Source organism: Manduca sexta, chromosome 14, assembly GCF_014839805.1.
Source record: "Manduca sexta isolate Smith_Timp_Sample1 chromosome 14, JHU_Msex_v1.0, whole genome shotgun sequence".
Lineage (NCBI taxonomy): Eukaryota > Metazoa > Arthropoda > Insecta > Lepidoptera > Sphingidae > Manduca > Manduca sexta.
The window spans coordinates 12,370,172-12,391,927 of record NC_051128.1 but is presented as its reverse complement, the minus strand read 5'-3'; the positions used below and the strand labels follow the sequence as shown (position 1 = coordinate 12,391,927).

The 21,756-nt window shown below is 38.4% G+C and overlaps 1 protein-coding gene across 10 annotated transcripts; it reads left to right on the top strand.

The window, feature by feature from the left end:
• Positions 1-685: 685 nt before the first annotated feature.
• Positions 686-21,225, top strand: LOC115445245 (cyclin-dependent kinase 12). 10 transcript variants are annotated; one of them, XM_030171461.2, is made up of 19 exons: positions 686-970; positions 1,436-1,676; positions 1,851-2,268; positions 8,240-8,305; positions 9,691-9,845; positions 10,511-10,655; positions 11,590-11,712; positions 12,609-12,729; positions 13,175-13,306; positions 13,998-14,231; positions 14,820-15,002; positions 15,260-15,377; positions 15,858-15,988; positions 16,576-16,695; positions 17,017-17,244; positions 18,068-18,264; positions 18,744-18,948; positions 19,326-19,594; positions 20,182-21,225. In XM_030171461.2, the coding sequence occupies exons 2-19, from the start codon at positions 1,490-1,492 to the stop codon at positions 20,402-20,404; spliced, it is 3,255 nt and encodes a 1,084-aa protein (XP_030027321.1). In that variant the 5' UTR covers positions 686-970; positions 1,436-1,489; the 3' UTR covers positions 20,405-21,225. The 10 variants fall into 10 exon arrangements, with proteins under 10 accessions (XP_030027321.1, XP_030027320.1, XP_030027312.1 ...); XM_030171460.2 differs by having other exon boundaries at positions 1,398-1,676; XM_030171452.2 differs by having other exon boundaries at positions 1,436-2,268.
• Positions 21,226-21,756: the final 531 nt, after the last annotated feature.

Here is a 21,756-nt window from a genome sequence, read left to right as displayed (position 1 = left end):
TACGATGTGAATTCAATATCCGGCTTCATACTTATGAAACGAGGATATTTCCGGTAAAATATCGCTATTGTACATAATTATTTAATTATTATTACGCATTTACTTATTATATGAAGTACCTTGCGAAAATTATTGAATAAATAATTATTCTGAATTTGTCAAGTTGATATATAATTCATTGTTCAATATAAACGACAACATATTTCTTATTAGTTTTGAATCTCCCGCTTCAAGTGCTATGTCCGTAGTGTAGTACTACAAACTAAACATCTTAGTCGACTAAAAAAGTTAGATTTCTACTAAACACAAGGTAAATGTATTTTGGTATAGTATATTGTAAAAAAAAAATCATTGAAATCAATGTTAATTAATAACCAGTGAGATAATATCCGTTAACATTGTGTAAGATTAATATTAAATATTATCATTTGGAAATTTGACATTCATAAAACAATTTATCTGTTTCAAACCAATATGAGTTTAATTTGAATATCGATTTTGATAATAAATTAAAACCTTAGTTACTGTTTTTACTATACGATATCAATATATGCGCCGGTACCAATATGATAACTTATTTGGCAATAATTTTAAAATTGAAAATTAACGTAATCGATTTAGTGTTAAATTGAAATCTTAACTCGCCTACCGCATACTCTAGTATGACTAAAACATCACTATGAGATGATGAAAGAAAATGAATGAAAAAGCAAATGGCTGACTGAAATCGACGTTCACAGTCCTAAAATAAATCCGATGTAATTCTATGAATAATGCGCTCTTCATGATAATGATTAGCGAAATAAGACTATTAAAAATCTAAAGAATTAAGATAACAATATATTAGCGAAAGAAAACTTGCATAAACTATAAGAAATACAGAAAACTAAACCTTAGCTTATACAAATCGTATATTATTGAAAAAGAAATTGTTGTGCCTGAGACGGACGCACGTCCGTTAATTTCTAAGGTAAGTGTTATTTGTTAAGTTTATTATTGCATGCTGTGTTCGTGACGTTCATTTTCTTATTCTATGACTATTTAATTGCGACCAACTTATTTATAGCGTTCACAACTTTTTAAATCGCAGAAAAATGTTAAATAGAATCATTAAATATTTTGTAATTATCAATGAGAAATTTCCAAAGCATCGTATATGCAGTATATATAGTTGCATAAATTAGTATTCGCTTTCCGCCTGATTACCGTAGTACTAGTACTTAGTGAAAATTTACATTGACAGTAATTAGTTTGATCAAAACAAACAGTTAGTTGTACCTTAAACTTCGTAACGTAGACTAGTGATTTTATACTTTAGTCACGTGTGATTATTTCATACGCATAAAAGTAATGTATATTATGTACATAGGTATGTAATTTGTTTTATATGTTTTAAGGAACGGTCCTTGGTAATCGGTCACGTATTCTGTCGCAGTTGATGTAATGTGACAAGTTGGCGACGGGCGGGGGCGCCGCCCTCCGAGCCACCATGGACCGAGGCTATGACAAGCGACACGGCAAGCACCACAAGGAGAAACACAAGAAGCATTCGCACAGGAAGCACAGAACTCCGCCGAGTGGTGGTCATGAACAGTCGTTCGCCACGTCCAACTCTCACAAGCGGCTGGTGGAGTACTCGGACGTCAGCTCGGAGGCCCTCTCGGCCCCAGAGGCTGGTGAGATTGACAGTGAGGCCAGCTCGATCAGTCGACACATCGCTGATGATCTCGACCGAACGAGAAAATCTCACTCCATTCGAACATTTGTTGACAACAAAACTATATCTGTTACGACGACCAGTCGGAGAGTTACCGACGATTATAGTCTCACACGAGATTCTTCATCAACAGTATCGCGGAAGCGACGCGCCGTGATCGAATACGAACCGGACCCAGAATATGATGAACACGGCAGGTACAAAAAGAAAAAAGAGAAGCGGAAGAAAGATAAGAAGAAAAAGAAAAAGAAGTCTAAGCATCGGTCGAGATCTGCAAGTCTGGAGAGTGTCTCTCCAGATGACAATGTGCCCGAAGAAGCTAATGTGAGAGCGGCTACTCCACAGAGGTATCAGCATGTGCCGATCAGTGAATGGGAGAAGGCCTCATCACCTCTTCGCAATGGGTCTTGTTCGCCAGTGTCGCCGACCACACCGCCACTGCACCGTCATGACGTCTCGCCTCGACACATACGAGTCACCCATAGAGAGCCTTCACTGCATCACAATGTGCTGCCTTACACACCGCACCGGGAGAGATCACCACCCCTCAGGTACCTATTTAATATTCATTATAGAACTAAATCAACTAAAAATTATATTAAAAGCATGAACTAATAAGTGAGCATTATAATCATTAATCTGATTTTATTTGTTGAATTATCTGTAATGCTTTATGTGACAAATCTTTACTTTAATTTATGTTTATTGTTATTCCCCATTTCATGTTTCATGTAATGTTTTTCTTTTCAGTAAGTAGGCAATGATTATTATTTGTTTTGTGTAAATAATGTTTAATAGAAAGCCATGTTGCTCCTACACATAATTTCGCATGAAGCTACAAACTAACAAATATTATGCCCATACAAAATCCAACAGACACTTATTTCCTTCAAAAATAAATTAAAAAATCAAGGTTGTTGTTGCTAAGTTCGAATACATTCACACACCACATACTGCATTGATCCTAAGAGCGCATTCACATGAAAAAGCCTGCTACGCGCGTCGAAACGCTTATTACCTTTGTAATGTAGGTTGGCATGTTAGAACATCATGTTACAATACGTTTATTCTAATTTGGTTGCATCGATTGAGTATTTTATCCATCCATGAGCCATCTTATCACTATTAGTTGCCAGAAATAAGTAGTTGCTCATAAGTTTAAAGTTGCCAGGTAAGATAACGCATATTTAAAACGTGCGTCGAACGTCGTATCGTGTGAATGGTCTCTAAAAGGACATGCATATAATGAAGACATACCGTGTCTACATGCAATTCAAATTCAACACATTTATTGAACACTCATAGGACTTGCAGATGTACTCAGGTCGTATGACCGGCACATACTGACGTACAAAACCGAATGTAGTGTTATATTTGCAATGCATTTTGATTTCTTATTTTATCAAAATAAATTATATTTTTGAAAGTTCTGATAAAAATCTTAGGTGTAAGCTAAAATGAGACTAGAACGCGTTCAAATACAGTTGGTTGATGCACGTCACACTTGTTTTATAAAAACGCATGTAAAGGCTTTTTGTTATTGTAAAAGCGCGTTTTAAAAAACGCATATTAATCGCCTCATTTGAACGAAGTCATATCAATTACGATTCAAAATGCATTTTAAAACCTGCTGAAAGTGTCGCACATTTTTTCAAGAATTGCGACATTGTATAGTTATAACTTAGCCATACACCCATAATTTATTGACCTAGTGGTGATATCTTGAAGTTGCGATAATGAACCCTATTGGCCTATTATCTAATGTTAATTGTGTGACGGAATTTAAATGATTTCTGAATAGAATTTGAAGAGTGCTGTGCTGGTTGCAATTAAGTTTTAGTAAGCAGATTATCGTTTTTTTTGACAATAAGTATTCAATTAATTTTGTTTATAAACAAATATAAATATTGAGCGATTAGGTAACTATTACTATTGTAAAAAAAAATATGTAAATAATCACTTAGAAAATAAATTGTTAGGGGTCATACACTGATTACGTCACGCGAACTACATAGAAGTTGATATTTCTTAGCATATCACCTTATCTAATTCGTGCAACATCCTGTCCTATATATGTCTTAACTCATAGTTCATACTGTTAAGACGTTTGAATTCTAGAGGTTTTGTATCGTTTTATTTTGAATGTCAGTCTATCTTTTTAACTGACTTAAAAAAAAGGAGTTGGTTGTCAATTCGACTGTAATTTTTTTTAATGTTTTTTACCTCAGAACTTTTGACTGGGTGAACCGATTTTGCTGATTATTGTTTTTATTTGAAAGCTAGTGTTTCCCGTGTGGTTCCTCCTGGTGTGGATATAAATCACTGTTGTTGGACCCTTGTCTTCGGAAATACATCAAAAAGCTTAAAATGATGTCAACATTTTGATTTTTATATAAAATGGAATCCTAGAAACTTTCACATATTGACTCTAGTTTCTTGACCTTTTGAAGCGTGTCAATAATAATTATTGTCCTTGTAAGTAACATGGTGATGTTAATAATTTCAAGTGTTACCATGGCAACAGATATTTGTTATTACTCCCACGCTAAAGCGTATAATCAATTTTGTGTTGCATTAGTGACGTCATAGTTGCCTAGTTCATCCGCTGAAGTACTTTCTTCATCACGTAATGTATGGCTATCTTCTAAATTGATAGTTATTCACGAGTGGTAACATTCTTATTAACTAGGCCTATGGGAAGGAGCCAAATGCTTTTCCTAAGACTTTAGTCAATGCACTGTGTGACTTAACAACTTATGTCTCAGTTATGAATGCAGTGTATTCCATGCACAACACTGGGTAGTTTTTCTACTGTCAAGGGTAAAAGTGACATCACTATGACAAGGGCTTACGTATATTTAAATTTATGTTGAAAATATTTTGAAATTTTATTTTGAAATGTTTGTAAAAATTAGATAGGACAATAGTTCATAGTTCCTTTTAGTTATCTTTCGGAATTATTGAAAATTTTCACAGAAAAACATTTAGAATAATGTGATATATACAATTCAATTCTCCCATTAAATATAACATAGAACCTTGTCATAGTATACCAGCGATTTTACGCGAAGCGGGTGAATCGCCCGTCTTGAATTCAATGGTTTAGTTTGAACAATTTTTTTATAGTATATTTACTATCACGCCTGTGCATTCCACTGGGTAGGCAGACGTGCAACTTCACACCCAAAGCTCGCGATCATTTCCGTATCATGTTGCGCTCAATACAATTCCCAAGGCATTCCAGTGAGTATTTTTAATCAATAAACTTAAAAATGTGTAACAAGTATTTTCAAGGCCTTTCGCGGTTTAATTAGTCGTTAAATTATACATCGAGACTTGGTTTTATATTTTAGAAAATTTATCAAGACAATATAATGCCATCATCCCAGAAGAGTTGGGTAGATATATAACCAGAGGAGTTATTTTTCGTTGTGTGTGTTCCGTCCCATGACGTGATGGGGCGAGCCTATCGCCATATCGGAGCCTATTTAACAAAAGTACATGCAGATATAATAAACATGGCTTTTTAAATAGTTCTTATTGGATATTGTAGTATTATTGGTGGGTGATAAAACTAACTCATAATATTTCAGAATGCCAAGTCATACAATGCGTTTAACTTTGTAAATAAAATTTCTGGGTTACTGTTGAATAGGCAACGGCGGTTATTGTCACGCGACCAATTTGCTAGTCAACATGGACATCGCTGAGCTTATAAGGAGCGAAATATCCCATACCAGCGCAAATTTAAAATCAATGCATTTAAATTCTCGTGCCCATCAAAGAAATCAAACCTCGTACCACTAGCCAAACTCGATGTAACAAAAAGTTTTACTCATAAACCTATGATATTAAATATGTTTGTGCGCATTCTCACAGTTATAATTCGCTAATTAACATAAAACAACGTGCGTGAAACGGTATTTGTTATAAACACGTTTGGTCACAGCAGCTATAGAATTTCTCTTATGTATACACCAAACACTCACGCGTTTTATTACTAAAGCATTAGACAGAGGAGCAATTAGTGCACCTATCATGGAACGGAATATACATTCGAAAAGTGCGGGTTGCAGATCTGCCTGCTACATCGGGAATTAAGGCGTGATGGTTTTGTATAGATTTTACACGCTATAACTGTGTGGTTCTTATATTATCGTGTCCTTGAAAGGTTCAAGGCCTTTTTGACCTTCGGATGACCCTGACATCGTACATCAATGCGCGTATAGTGTATTTAAATATCAATAATCCATTAACTTCGGTTACAAATGGGTTTTTATTTAAATTTCGCCAGTTTTCACCTATTTGCATAATTTATGCCCTTACTGGCGCACAAACGTGAAAACATTGCAGTTACGTAAGTCCGTATGGGCTGAGTTAGATCCTACTTGGAAGTAAGGTAGATGTTACGTGTCTCCTTAAAAGGGAAACTTACTTTTCTAGACAAATCTAGAAGATTCTATGCATCCCACGAAAATAAAATGTTAACTCTTGGTCAATGTTTTTATTAGTTAAATATAAATGTATACATATTTGTGGTTATTTAAATATGCATATAGACTTGTTTTTAATATTATGTTATTTAACAAACGGTATTGATAAAAACACGCAAGTCACACATAGTCCTGACTCTCACACAAAGAAATAAGTTTTTGCCATCGAACATCAAACCTAGCTGATTGGAAACGTATCATAATGGAATGAAAGTGTAAGCTATTTATGAATGTAACAATTTTTATTTTGCATCTATGTTTGACAAATGTTTTGCAGAAGTACCCTATTGCAGATTTCAAAGGTAATATATAGTCAGCCTTTATACGTATAGTTATAGGGGCGGATATCACTTAGGGGGCGAAAATATAAGATGTTTTAAGGGATGATCCATCAAAATTGTTATCGAAGCTTACTTTTAAATAATGTATAAGTAAATTCTATACATTATAATTCTAAAATATTTAAATTCTGTTTCCCCTTGAGTGATGTTTCGCCTCTTTTTTGTAGTTAGAAGTGTATTTCAGAAACGAGTGGAATCGTAGTGTAGTTGGATCAACTGTAGTATGCTTTAATAACGGGGGCTTAGACGAAATGCCATTTTACAATCATTAATGCTATAGAAAACAAAAAGTTTTTGGGAATGAGGTATCGCGGCTCACTGTGACAAGGTCCTATGTTGTTTTTACTTGTATTGCGAAATTTAAAATTTTCACGTTAAAAATTAGAGAAGACAAATAATTCGTGGTTCCCCCTTTATTTATGTTGTGGGATTATTGGCTGTATATGGAAAGACAGTTCGATTCATGTGATGTATAATTTAATTTGCACATCAAATATAACATACTATTTTGTAATAGTGAGCTAATTATATCCAAGCAATATCCCAAGAATATGTCATTCGCATGTTTTTTTTTATTTCCTTTAGTGTTAACGATTGAAGAAAGATATCTTTGTCTAAGGTCCTAGAAATGCTTTTGGAATAATTCTGGGGGTTTTATATTACGTTGTTTTTTTTTTGTTTTCTTTTACACTGTGATAAAAAATTACGACTGGCATGGACCCAAACAGCCCAAATTCCCTCCAATAAATCTTGCATTACCATTTTTTTTATTCACGCTTAGCTTTTGCAACTCCTATATTATTTTATGATCAAAAACCGCTAACGTTAATTGGGTTGAAATAGGTTATAAGCCTGAAGGGGTGAATTGGAATATATAAAAAATACAAATAAACTTATTAAGTACTATTATTTTATTGGTTTGTACATGAGTTTAAAGTTGTGAGTATTACAAATAAATACAATACCACTTGATCATTTATGTAACAAAATCAGTTTCATCTCCAATTAGAGCTGTTCGGCCCATTCGACCGCTTTTGGTCAAATTGTATTTTTAATTATTTTCATACTTATATATTATTTTCTTTTCACGGATCGTGTGATACTATATAAAACAAACGGATTTTTAAATCGTAACATCGTGTTAAATAATGTTAAAGTTACACAATATTTTTTTTTAAATGCATTTTATTATAACATACGCAGGCTTACTTGAGGAAATTTATTTCGGTTTAATAAAATCAGGACATGAGATGTTTGTAGAATTTTTATTGAGCGTCATTCGTCGCATTGCTTTATATTACTATCACGCGCTCAAGTAGTTTACGGCAAAGGCTGATGATGATTGTAATGTGTTTCAATAGGACTTTAATAAAATGTAAACAAACATGTATTCATGATTTATTTTTGATTTCTTCAAACGATTTTTAAAAAGCTTTATTACTGTAGATAAAGGCTTAGCTTTGCTAACGTTTATGGGTGGACCATTTACCATCAGATGCGCTGTTACCTCGTTAATGTTGGGAGCCAATGAAATATGTAATTTAGAACAAATAATTAAAGTCGTATTTCATGTTCTATGCGGGCTTTCGATACACTTGTTTACATTTTTTTATAAATTCTATTGAAATCGAATAAGTTACTAACATTCCATTTTGAATGGTTTGGTGAAGGATATTAACAACTTGTAGGCAGCACTCTCGTCCGAAGCGACATCGGGCCGGGTGCGAGCTCGCTGTGACGGCGGTAGCGGCGCGGTAAATAGCTCTTCATTACATATGCGATCTTGAAGGCGGGAGCGGCGAAACGGTTTTTTAGCATTACCCGGTGACCTGGCTGAAGACAGATGTTTCCCGAGTGCTATGAATTCTCTTTTAAACGAGGCTTAATAGATTGCTCAGTTCCCGATAGGCAACGGCTTGGCTGTGCCTATGGCTTTGCAAAGTATAGGCGGCGGATGCGGTTTACCATCAGGTAGAACGCTTTCTCGTTTGCCTAAGATAATAAAAAAGTGTGACAAGCCAAAAACTGGGTTAAATGGCTGCTATATGTTGATGATGTCCAGTGTCCAGATATTAGTGTTCTCTTCCGAATATGTGTACATAAGAACAGAAATATTGCAATTGCGCTGTCAATGGTTAGGGATTAGTGGAGAGAGGTGTGTTTGCACATTTTAATGCAACCCAGTTGGACTGTCACTAGCCTGGTGTGACTTATTCATGCTAATGCTGTTAAAGGTAGACAAAGTCTGCATAATTTTACTATATTGAAAACCAGTGAGTAATGTAAAAAAGATGCTGCATCGAAGTTTGTAACAGAATTGGGGAAAGTGCCAGTCCGTTGTCTCTACCTACCCATATGGAATGGGGCGTGATATGCATGCATGCCGGCTCACCGTCGCGTCGCTCCCGCTGGTCAAGAACTTCTTGTACCATTAAACATCCATCTCAATTCGCAAAAGAATTGCTTTATTAAAATTAATAACTAACATGCATGGAGTCTTCATTGTAATAGCATTTATAGAATTAAAAAGTTTTGTCCAGCACATTAAAATATTTATATTTTATGATGGATTTTTTAACATCATGGAATTTATGTGTATGCTATGTAAATAATGAATGCAGCAGTTTAGATTTCATAGTATTAAACTAGATATAAGTTACCATCTGAATATTCATCAGACATTACCTTTTTTGGTAGTTGGTAAAAGTAGTCTCATGGAGGGAAGATGGGATCTACGGGTGTTTGACCATCTGAGTACTGAAAGTGTGAAGGTTTAAGGGAAATTAAGGTTAATATCAGCCCTGTATTATATACTATGTCACTGCTAGGTACGGGTCTCCTCTACTAAGAGGGAAGTTGAGTTTGGTGCTGCTTTTCCTTTCCTGCTCTAATTAAATTTCTTAAGAGATATTTTTGAGAAGACCATCCGTCGTTCGACAAACGATCAATCGCTTCTATCTATCTCTAAAATGGACCAATCAGAACAAAAGTTCTATCACATACTCACAAATGACTTATACGAATTGGCTATGGGGATCAGATCGAAGAACGAAAATGTTCTTTTGTTGAAAACGGCTGTGCATTGAAAAATAATCCTTACAACAAAGCAATAAACATACTAATCCTATATTCATTATAGAAGGCGGCAGAAGTCTACGACGCCTCACACGCCAGCAGCGCCGCCGTACAACGAGACGGTCACCATCGACTCGGACCCGGAGATCGAGTACGTGCGCCCGCGCCGCGAGTACTGGCACGAACAGCACCCGATGCCGTCACCCATTATGGTACCAGGTAGGTACTCTATAACGAATTCATTGAACGACTATGTCCGCTCGTTAGCGACCACTAATGAAAGTGTAAAACCCACCATAGTGGCCCACGTAAGTGAGTCGTGTTCCGGGATCAGCTTGTGTATATCCAGTTTTGAGCAAGCCGGCATATTTGTGTCGACTGGCGAGAGATCGTCTTTTGCCGACACTAATTGGACCCCATTCACCAAAAGGTGGCCCTGGACTTCATTTACGAAACCTTTGTTGGTTATCACACAATACACATAATTTTATATTATGTAGATTCTTCTCAATATAAGTTTTTTTTTGTTACTTTTTTTTACTCATGGTCATTTATCATTATCATAACCAAGGCGCTCAACTTTATAAGAAGTCCTTTACGGGACCATACAACAATTTATAAATAATTGCAAAATTACTCGAATTTTTATGCGGTTTACTTTCGCAAAAAAAACTTGCAGATGTCGACTTCCGCAATAATTTTTGACCGTGGAAACAAATACGGCAAGCTGACTACTGCAAATTTTAGCTTGCAGTGGTTACGTTGCCGCTAGTGTTAATGCATCCGTAAGTTCTTGCGTAATAAATTGCTGCAAGAAACCGCTAGTATAAAGTTGGCCGCCTTAGTATAAAGCATCTCCATTGAGTGTGCGGTGGTGGTTATAGTGAGTGTGCGCGTTGGCCCCGCAGACTCGCCCGTGGAGCGCGCGCGCGACTCGCCGCGCCGCCACCGCCGCCGCGACTCGCGACGCCGCCACCACAGCCGCGACCGCCACCGCGACCGCGACCGCGACCCCAAGCCCACGCACAGGTCAGTACACTGCCACCCACCCATCCCTTACCTTTTCTACTGGATAATACCCTGAGACACCAAGCCCACGCACAGGTCAGTACACCGACACTCGGCCACGTTCTCTATTCTACTGGACACTAGTCATTACCAACATCGCTGGACTAACGATAGTTTCGAACGTTGAGAGGATTGCTGGTGGTAGGATATATGTATCCGCCTGGATAAGAGGTCGTTCAAGTATTACGTAACGCAATTTTTGAAGATTTTTGACCCCCTCATACCTTCATGTAACGCGCCGTAACGTTTTCCTGTACGCCCCTGGCCTCCCCTCCAAAAGTTATGTAACTCTGAAGTGACATTTTTTTTTGGAATATTCACAACTATTTTACGCAAAATGCCGGAAAATCGCTAAAATACCTTTGTTGATTTAAAATAACAAAAAAAAAACAATGTTACATAACGCTTTGTACGAGAACTCCGTCCCGCGCCTGTAACGCATCGTAACGTTCTCCAAACCCCCTCCCCCCAAATTGCGTTTCGTAATACTTGAACGGCCCCTAACCTCCAAAGTATACAAGGTGTTAGCAGTCGCCCTAATGGCCGACGCAAATGTGTCACGTTCCGGGATCAGCCTGTGTATGTACCAGGCGGGTCTAAATCTCTCATCAGTCAAGTATATTATCTAGTCCTCACTCTATTTAGCATCAGGGCCCTTATTCTGTATGATAGTGTAAACGCGTAACGCGGCCGTGTCATGTTATCTTCGAGAAATGTGCGTGGAATGGTATTCTGTAAGCCAAATATCTATAGTCCTAAACATAATGCGTTGTGTTACGTGCTTGGTACGCACTGTCAAAATAACGTGCGGGATAGAGAATAAGGCCCCAGGTGTAGTGGAGTCACTTTGTCCTGCCAGTATAAAAAACAATGTATGTGTTACCGTAACGCGTAGATCAAACAGTCGCAACTCGATGAAGCGGCGGCGGTCTGTGTCGCGCATGCGCCGGCGGGACTCCAGCGTGTCGCCGCCGCGGCATCGGACGCGGCACGGAGACTCCTCGAGGGACAAACACAGGTAACGTACTCACAAATCAATATTATATCTTTTGGAAAATATTATTCAGTCGATGCCCTAATACGATGTTAGTTGGTAAGACTATCTGCGTGACTCTTATTACATTCTGGGCAGATCATGCTTGAAGGCTTACACTAGATAGGATCAGTTTGGCTTCGCATTAAAGACATTGCGTTAACAGTCTATTTCATCATATAGTTTTGCGTGTACTACGATCGCTGCGTCGCTATATGTCTATTTACTAAACAAGATGACAAAAGTAACAAACTGCACACAACACTTAATAACACCTTAATTCAGGAAGGGATGCATCAAGAGCACCCGCTTTTACCAAATGTGTTCAGTGCCTATGATGTGATAGGGGGCGAGCCTGTCGTCAGATCTGGAACTCATTCGGAACTCTTGTCTGATCTGTCTGACCAGAGAAATCTAATAATATAATAGGGTATTTGACTATGTTTGATTTGTGCATTTTTTTATTTGTAACATCAATTAGTACAAAAAATAACTTCTTTTGTGAAAAACAGTATTAAAAAGCGATAAGAATTGAAGCAGTAATTCATATTTAAAATATTGCTACGTGTAGGAGTGGGCGTGGAGTAGGGATATCGCTCCATCTCTTTCTTTTGCGCGCATCGTAATTCCCGCTGACGTCACATGCAAATATTTTGTCCCTTTTCTATTTTTAGACACCCCTACTATACAGTTTCAATGGAATAACTTGTGGATTTTTCACCAGTTTTTAATGATTTCTTCTGTTTGATAAATACAAATAAGTCAAATACCCTATTTTGCAAGATTCGGAATCTTAGAGCGGTGTCCGTACCTCGCATGCAATACAACTGCGCCACTGAGACGTATGTATTGAACGAAACAGATAATATGTGACGTTGCAGAAGTAAGCACGAGTCGCCGAGCCCACCCTCGCTGTTGCAGCGCAGGATAAACTTCAAAGAGAAGATCAGCGACACCAGCCTGTTTGCGGAGCTAGTCAAGGATAAACACAAGAGGGCTCAGGTAAGTGATTAGAAACCAATTTAAATTCAACCTATTATTATTACTAGTATGGTTGATATTAGTAGAACCACATTCTTAGTCACATAAATAGGTGCATACTATTTTTTTTTATATTAGCTGTATGCTAGAGGTCACAAGGTTGGGTTTTTGCTGTGATATAATTTGGTAGTTCTTTAGATATAGCTGCTGTTTATTTGTGTTGTCATAGTAACTACTGCTCATAAGCAAGACTAGACTCATAAGAATGACCAATAAATTTTTGAACCTATTGCCAAATTTTATGAATGGGTTATATTTTTAACCAACTTCATAAAAGGACAGGAAAATTTATTTGGTAAATTTTTGTTTTTTTTTTAATGCATTATTATTTTTTGTTATTTTTATTTCATTTTTGTAGCCGCTTTTTATGATTTTAATTGCTTTTAATACTCATCCACATTTACAGAAATTACAGGAAATACTGCATCAGAAAGAAGAGGAGTCGCAGGGCGCGATTTCTGTGAGCACATCCATAAACAATCCGGAGATACTGACCATAGACGAGTTATCGAACACGACTGTCGACACAGCCACACCGGTAAGTTACCCTAGTTATGAACTCATGGTAGGTCTCTCATATGTGAGAGTCCGCCTGGGTAGGTACCACCGCAAAGTCTTTCTGCTGCCAAGTAGCAGTGTGTAGTCGCTGTTATGTTCTGGGCCCTTATTCTGTATGATAGTGTAAACGCGTAACGCGGCCGTGTCATGTTATCTTCGAGAAATGTGCGTGGAATGGTATTCTGTAAGCCAAATTTCTATAGTCCTAAACATGATGCGTTGTGTTACGTGCTTGTTACGCACTGTTAAAATAACGTGCGGGATAGAGAATAAGGCCCCTGGTTTGAAGAATATTGTAGCTAGTGTAACTACTGGACAATAAGACTTAACATCCCATGTCTCGGATGGCGAGCGCAGTGGAATACTAAAAAATACTTTATAATTCAAGATGTTTGATGGTGTTTCTACTGTTTATGGGCGGTCGTATTGCTTACCATCACGCGAAAGGCAAGCTTGTCTCGTCATTCAAAGCAATAAAAAAAGTTATATTTTTAACTAGCAAGGAGGTTTTTTATCGTGTTAGATTCGCATCCTTGGTAGTGTTTTCTACTTTTGAAGCCATATTTAAAAGTAGTTTTTCGTCGTCGCAATTTTAGATGATGTTCATTTTGTTGATAATAACATATGTACAACAGAGTTTAATAAATGTTATAAATCGTCTGATCACTTAGGTATCGAAAGAGAACGGCGAGGCGAGTAAGGACACTGTTTTAGAGGTGGCGGACATACCCGTGCCCGAGCAGGAGCAAACACCTCAACCGTCACAGCCACCGCAACCACAACCGCCACCTGCTGATCCCGCGCCTGTACCTGCGCCGACACCGCCGCAGCCCGCCGCGCCGCCTGCGCCCGCGCCGCCGCCCGCGCCCGAGACCAACGGGCCCGAGGAGACCCGTGTCGTTGAGGTATGTTGGATGGATCGAGTAGGACTTATTTAGACCAGATTTTATAGTTTGACAGATAAGCAATTATAAACAATATTGATATTTATAATTTATTTTTGTTTATTGGTGGTGGCGGTATATAAGGTAAGTCAACTTTGCCAAATACGTTAGGCTAAGATAATAAAGTGTAGCTCATGTATCAAAGAAGGCTGGCATTTCGGCTTATTTATCCTGCGTCGCTGTAGACGTTGCAAACATTAGCAGTCTGTGAATATTTCGTGACCCACCCTCTCCCCAAGGTGAAGGGCTGATCAGTTCGCTCACTGACCAACCAGTAAACTAAGTTAATTTATAGATAACATTTCTAAAATAACCTATTAATTTATCATATAACTAGCGACCCGCCCCGGCTTCGCACGGATGCAATGCTGACTATTTAATGGATGTTATTATTATACATATAAACCTTCCTCTTGAATCACTCTATCTATTAAAAAAAACCGCATCAAAATGCGTTGCGTAGTTTTAAAGATTTAAGCACACATAAGGACAGAGAAAGCGACTTTGTTTTATACTATGTAGTGATATACATATTTATATAATCTCCAGAAACTGCCATCTCCGCCGTCGCCGCCGGCCGCGCTGGTGGCGTCGGTGGCGTCGGTGGCGCCGCTGCCGCCGCTGCCCAAGGTGGGAGGCAGCGTGGTGGACGGCGTCTATCAGCAGAACAGCCAGCCGCCGCCCACCAAGCCCAAGAGCCTCACCAAACTACCCATGCCGCCCAATACACAGGTAATCACAAACACTGTTGCAGGAGTTGTAAATTCTTAGATAATTCTGTTTTTAAGAAATGTGAGAATATATATTGATAATCTATCGGTCTTCATAGATATTGTGTGATCAGGAATCGAACTCAGACCTTCACAATATGTATGAATATTGAATTCTGTTCTATAGATTGGACCCTATGAAGTCGTCTTAATACTTTACGACATGATGCACCACGGAGGCAATAAAAGATATATATATTTTTTTATATATATTTTCAGGTTGAAGACCTGAAGACGCTTGCTAACGATAGTCCGTTGAGCACTCCGTCGCCCAGCCCTGTCAAGAAACCCGAAAAACCCAAGCGGACCGGCATCATGAACTTACCTATGCCGCCTGGTAAATATTCACCTAGCATTTGAATACTTTTCTATTCGATATTTGATATATCTAAGGGCCGGCGTATGTATGGCGGAACGCAGCGCAGAGATTTTTTTTACTGTGAAACTATTGTCGACGTTGTCTTCCTTGAAATAATATTCAAAATCAATTAACATAACAATGTAATGTAGTTATTTCTTGGTTTAATGGATTTGGAATATTATTTCAATGAAGACAACGTCGATAATAGTTTGGCAGTAAAAAAATTACGCAGCGCTCTGCCACATCTACACTAGCCCTAAAACTTTGTATTAGAATCAACACTTAAATAAAATACTTATGTCATATACCTTACACCGTTTAAAAAACCTGATCCCAAATAATATTTGCGAATCCGTTCATTTGATTTGATGTTACCATAAGTATGTCAGTTATTGTGCCACGGCAACTGCCGTTTTACAATCGATAAATTTTATTCAATTAAATTCTTTGTTTCAGTACAATTTCCAGTGATACCGGGCTCTGAGGAATTGAGCGCGGACGAGATGGACGGGTCCACGCCGCCGCCAGCCTCCCGGCAAGATCAGTACTCGCATGTGTTCAGCAGGAAAACCGCGAGGGACAACAATGTAATTTAATGTTTCTACTTCAGTTCTACCTTTATAAATTTAGGTTCTACAAAATAGAACCATTTTGTTGACTTTATCAGTATTAAATATGTCAGGGCTTTGCGGTAATTTAAACCACGTCGACGCATTAAAATTGTTTTTAAAAATAATTTCTACTTCGTGCACTTAATTTTATTGATCGCGTCGGCGGTCACGATACGATTAGCGCAGCAGTTGTTTAAATTTTTAAAACTGTGTCAAGTAGGTATCTGTAGTCATTCCGTCGCTTACAACCAGAATATTTTTGTCAGTACAAGGTGTATGTTACCTACATTTAGTATTTAGATTGGGGATTTCGAATAGTATACACAATTATCATTGCAAGTCAGCCACCTGTGCATACAATATTTTTAGATATAAGCACGAGCAATATGCCAAACTTTATAGCTGGTGGCAAGTTAGTCCGCCCTCTACGCAAGCAATACTATTAAGTGTGTAAACTACTGCGATACTATTCGCGGCTAACTTCAGGTCGTAGATTGAAAGAGTCACTTTTTTACGAACTGTATGAAGAACTATGTATTTCAATAATCATTATGATGTTCCAGACTGGTTCAAAACTAAAAAGGCCACGTATACTGAAGAGGCGAGGATCGAAGGTGGTTCCTGTAGCGACGCCAACGCACCACGCGAAAGACTGGGGCGAGAAGTGCGTCGACGGGTTCCAGGTTAGTAGTACCTCTAATTGGAAAAACCTGTTTTTGCCTGATTCCATACTTTACACACTTTCCTACAGAAATACATGTATTGGAAAAATAGGTAGATATTTCATTGTAGTGTTTACCTTCCATATCGATTTATTCTCATATCGATTTCGTACAGCTACCACGAATATTAATTGCAAGGAATAATCATATCTCATCAATTCATACTCTGAATACTTCACTCACCATCAAGCGCAGTGGAGTTTCTACAAAAAAAGTACCATTTATATACTTTCTTTAGACCAAATTTAACACAATAAACAAACTAGTACTATAAATTTTCAGGTAATAACCCAAATCGGCGAAGGCACGTACGGTCAGGTGTACAAAGCACGCGACAAGAACACAGGTCAGCTGGTCGCTTTGAAGAAAGTGCGCCTTGAAAACGAGAAGGAAGGTTTTCCGATAACCGCCGTGCGTGAGATCAAGATCCTTCGACAGCTCAACCACAAGAATATCGTGAATCTGAGGGAGATTGTCACCGATAAACAGGACGCTATGGACTTTAGGAAGGTGCGTGAAGTTGTTTTAGATTGGGAATGAAGTTAGTAATGTGTTGGTTTGGCTAGATGTGGCTATGCAATAGAAAAATTTGGTGTTTGTTTGGTAGTCATGGTATAGACGATTTTATTCAGAGAAGTATCAATGTCACAGAGATTATCCCGTCGAGAGTAAGGTTAATTAAGCTAGTGTTACTGGGGACTAGCGGGTGGCGAGATATACAGTGGGTATTGTGACTTACTAACTCGGCCAAGACATGGCGGGCGTACTATATAATCAAGGATATTGCTGGAGTTATAATGAATTGCTTCCTTATGTCCTATCCTGATACCTTTTTAAATTATAGAAATACATCAACAATTCTTGCCTAGAATAACCAGCAGTGGTTATTAATCGTTGGTTGACTAGTTTGGTTTTGGTGGGATATATATTATATCCGCCAGGATAGTGACCACTGTACACAAGTTGTTAAAACCGCCATGGCACACGTAAGAGTGTCGTGTTCCGGGATCAGTCTGTGTATATCTGGTGCCAACAGGCCGGCATAATTGTGTTGAGGGGTAATCATTTCTCGTCAGTCGACATTCTATTGGACCGCACTCTACTTACCATCAGGTGCAGTGGGGACAGTAAAAAAAATATTGCCTAACTTTCACAATAATATATAACTCCTTATTATTCCGTTTTCTCTTATATCCCTCCCATGGTTGTCTGTAAAAGAATGCCTTGTGCGATAAGGCCGCCATTTGTAGTTTTTTCACTTTTCTTGTTCCATGATTTATGTCTCTAGTGTACAATAAAGTATAATAAATAAATAACTCATTACTTGTTGCAGGACAAAGGCTCTTTCTACCTAGTGTTCGAGTACATGGACCACGACCTCATGGGCCTGCTGGAGTCGAAGATGGTGGACTTCACGGAGTCGCACAACGCGTCCATCATGCGCCAGCTGCTAGACGGCCTCGCGTACTGTCACAGGAAGAACTTCCTGCATCGCGACATCAAGTGCAGTAATATATTGATGAATAATAAGTGAGTTTGTATGGAATATTGATGTAGTTAACAAGAACGGTCAAATTGATAGAGGTAGTAAGAAGTTGCGAATGCATTTAATAAAAAAATACGAAGATTGAACAGGTTGGTGTGTAAATCTTGGAGAGGGTCGAGGGAGGGCGTTGTTACATTGTTCAGCAAAGGGCTTACTTTAGCTGATGTGATAAAAAAAGATATCACGGTGATAAAAATTTAAAGCAAGAATTCTTGGAGAAAATTAAGTTACCATGGATAGGTGAAGCAAAGGGAAGCAATTGCGATCGTAACTAAATTTTAATTGTTTAGTATAGTGTGATTGCGCTGTTAGGAGTAGAAGGAGGGGGGGGGGGAGTGCGTTCGGCTATTTGGTACTTTGGACCATTCCCTCGAGTCGAGTCTTTGGACCCCACTTCGCTTACCATCAGGTGCAATGGGGTCACTTTATCAAGCCTGTATAAATATCATATCTAAATCTCCAGGGGTGAAGTAAAACTCGGCGACTTCGGTCTGGCGCGGCTGTGGTCTGCGGAGGATCGCGCGCGGCCCTACACCAACAAGGTGATCACGCTGTGGTACCGGCCGCCGGAGCTGTTGCTCGGCGAGGAGCGGTACGGACCCGCCGTGGACGTGTGGTCCATGGGATGCATACTGGGCGAGCTGTTTCTTAAACACCCCCTGTTCCAGGTATGATTCTGTGGGAGTCGATTAAGTAGGGTAAAATTTTGTAAGCTGCTGAAAATTGTGGTTAGTGTTGCCATATGCCGGTTTGGTAATACCTAGCGAATTTAAAGAATCTATTATTAGATAGCTACTACATTATTTCGTTGTGGAAAATTGTACCGCGAATTAATTTTGTATGGCCTAAAACTACCGCCATAGAATGTCTCAATGCAGTTAAAAATCTCTGAGACTTACTGTCAAATTCACAAATGTCTCGCCAGTTACGTAAAATCGAGCTTTGTGACAAGATTTTGATTGACTAGCCGCACGCTAGAAATAAAACACGATAGCTAGCTTACTTTATAGCGTTCGATTAGTAATAATTTTGTTTTTCCACATAGGCGAACGTAGAAATGATGCAACTAGAGATGATATCGCGGGTATGCGGCACACCTGTCCCAGGTGTGTGGCCCAACGTGGTGAACCTACCTCTGTGGCACACGCTGCGGCCCAAGCGGTTCCACAAGCGATGCGTGCGCGAGCAGTTCGCGTTCATGCCGCAGCCGGCACTGAACTTGCTGGACCGCATGCTTGAGCTGGATCCCGATAAGAGGATCACAGCGGACGATGCGCTCAAGAGCCCCTGGTTGAAGAATGTTGTGCCTGATCAGTGAGTTGTTTTGAGTTTTTAACGTTGCTTTACAAGATAGGTTTGTGCTAATGTGTGGCTTTGAAATGGAATAATTTATTTGAATCTGTAAAATGTTTAATGTTTGGAATTGGGTCTCAGAGCAGCTATGGAAAGATTTATTTTTTTAGTAATATAAATTTAATTTTATGTCCTTTCAGTATAGTTGATATCCAGGTGACAAAGCTCTTCCAAATATGTTAAACAACATAGATTTTCGATGAACTTTAAGCGATACGTCGAATTGTCCAGTCTCTATTGTAAATGATATAATTTCATCAGTGCTAAGATTTCTTATCAGATTTCTCTAGCCATTGTTTTAATCATTTTTATGCAATGTAGTCTGTGTGATAGAATACTATGATTTATGCAAGGACGAAACAATGCCAACAGCCTAAAGGAACATATGGCTGACCATATTGTTCTTTCATTGCACAACTTGGAATCTTTCATTCTGACTTTATCCGTACTCTATTTAATCCTGTGTGCAACTAATATTCTAGCATCTAGCGCGTCGCGTTCCCATCAAGGTGAGTCACAATATAGACAACATGGCGACTGAATTTCAGAATGGCAGCGCCGGAGTTGCCGACGTGGCAGGATTGCCACGAGCTGTGGTCCAAGCAGCGCCGCCGCCAGCAGCGCGAGCAGGACCAGGGCAAGAAGCCATACTTCGACGAGGGCAAACAGAACGACAACTCCAACCAATCGGACACTAGTTTCAAAAGCGAACCTTACAAAGACGGTTTCAAAACGGAACCCGCGCCGGAAACCGTCGGACAAGTTAAATAACATACGGTTATATACGGTTACTATTAGTGAGACATTTCCATACGGTGCTTTGCGTTAGACCAATAACTTGTGATTTAATATAGACTCGACATGGGTGCGGGACTTGGTGGTGTGGTTCCAGTGGCTGTTACAGGAAGTTCAACAGTGGAGTGTGAGGGGTTAGAGCGAATGTCACAAATCGATTGTCGATATCGATAAAATAGTTCCGAATAGTTAATTATGTAGTAATTCGTTTATCACGATGCATTTGTTCTAACCGCTAACGCCTTTGGTAAATGAAAGTATAAAGACAAAATAGCCTTTATAATTGGCCTCATATAAATATTTATATATATAGGATATAAATTGCGTTTGTTGAAACGCGTACCAAAATTAATATAAATAAATTAAGTAGAATAACCAAAGTGTGTGTTACCTGGCCCCTGGCTCCAGTCTTGGACGTTTGTCGGGCTTCAGTATCGATTTTTTTTACTTTATCGACGTAACACTGAATTATCGTTTAGACACAAATAATCGATATTTATAAGCGCGACAAATGTCGAAGTGAACGAGATTGGATTGGGCCCGTGAGTATCAGAACGAGTCGAGATGTGAATACAGAGTGCACATCATATGTATAGCGGTTGTAAATATATGTAATGTAGTGTAATTTGTTGGAATAATTTGAATAAGAACAATTTTTGTTTACTATTATTACTGTGGAAAGAGGTGTTTTATTTGTCTGTCCGTTGCAGATTTTAATCCTCACTGCTGGCAATACTTTATCATGTTGCTAAAAGGACTTGTACCCAGAGCTTTGGAAATTGATGAATTTTGAAATCGATCTGGCACTCAAAATATAAAATATTTGGAATTATATATGCCCGCATTTTATGCGCAATTGCCGAGTCCTCCGATTTTACATTATCAATGTGTATCTTGGTTGATATTCCAGTAGAAGATTTTTAAATATTTTTCACCACCACACCACATATAAGAAATTTCATTGGTCTTAAAGATTTCACTCAGCTTCCATTAGTGCCTTTAGAAAATCTTTAATTATCAGTTGGACAACTTGACATTTAAATTGTGTAACTTTTTGATTATGAGGCTTGTGTTGTACTCAAATTCTCCTTTAATCACAGACCATGGAAGGTATCGAGACATATTTCTATCAATATGATAATTATTGACACCATAAGGTCTAAACTCTGATGTTTACAACAAGAGAAGATTTTTAATTTGGAGTTCTTTTTTTACCCTATCATTTTATATATGTCACCAAATTTTGTTTTAAGCATTGACAGTAGAAAATGTTAGTGTTGCCAACTGTAAATAATAGATTTATACCATAACAGTGAGAAATAGAATTG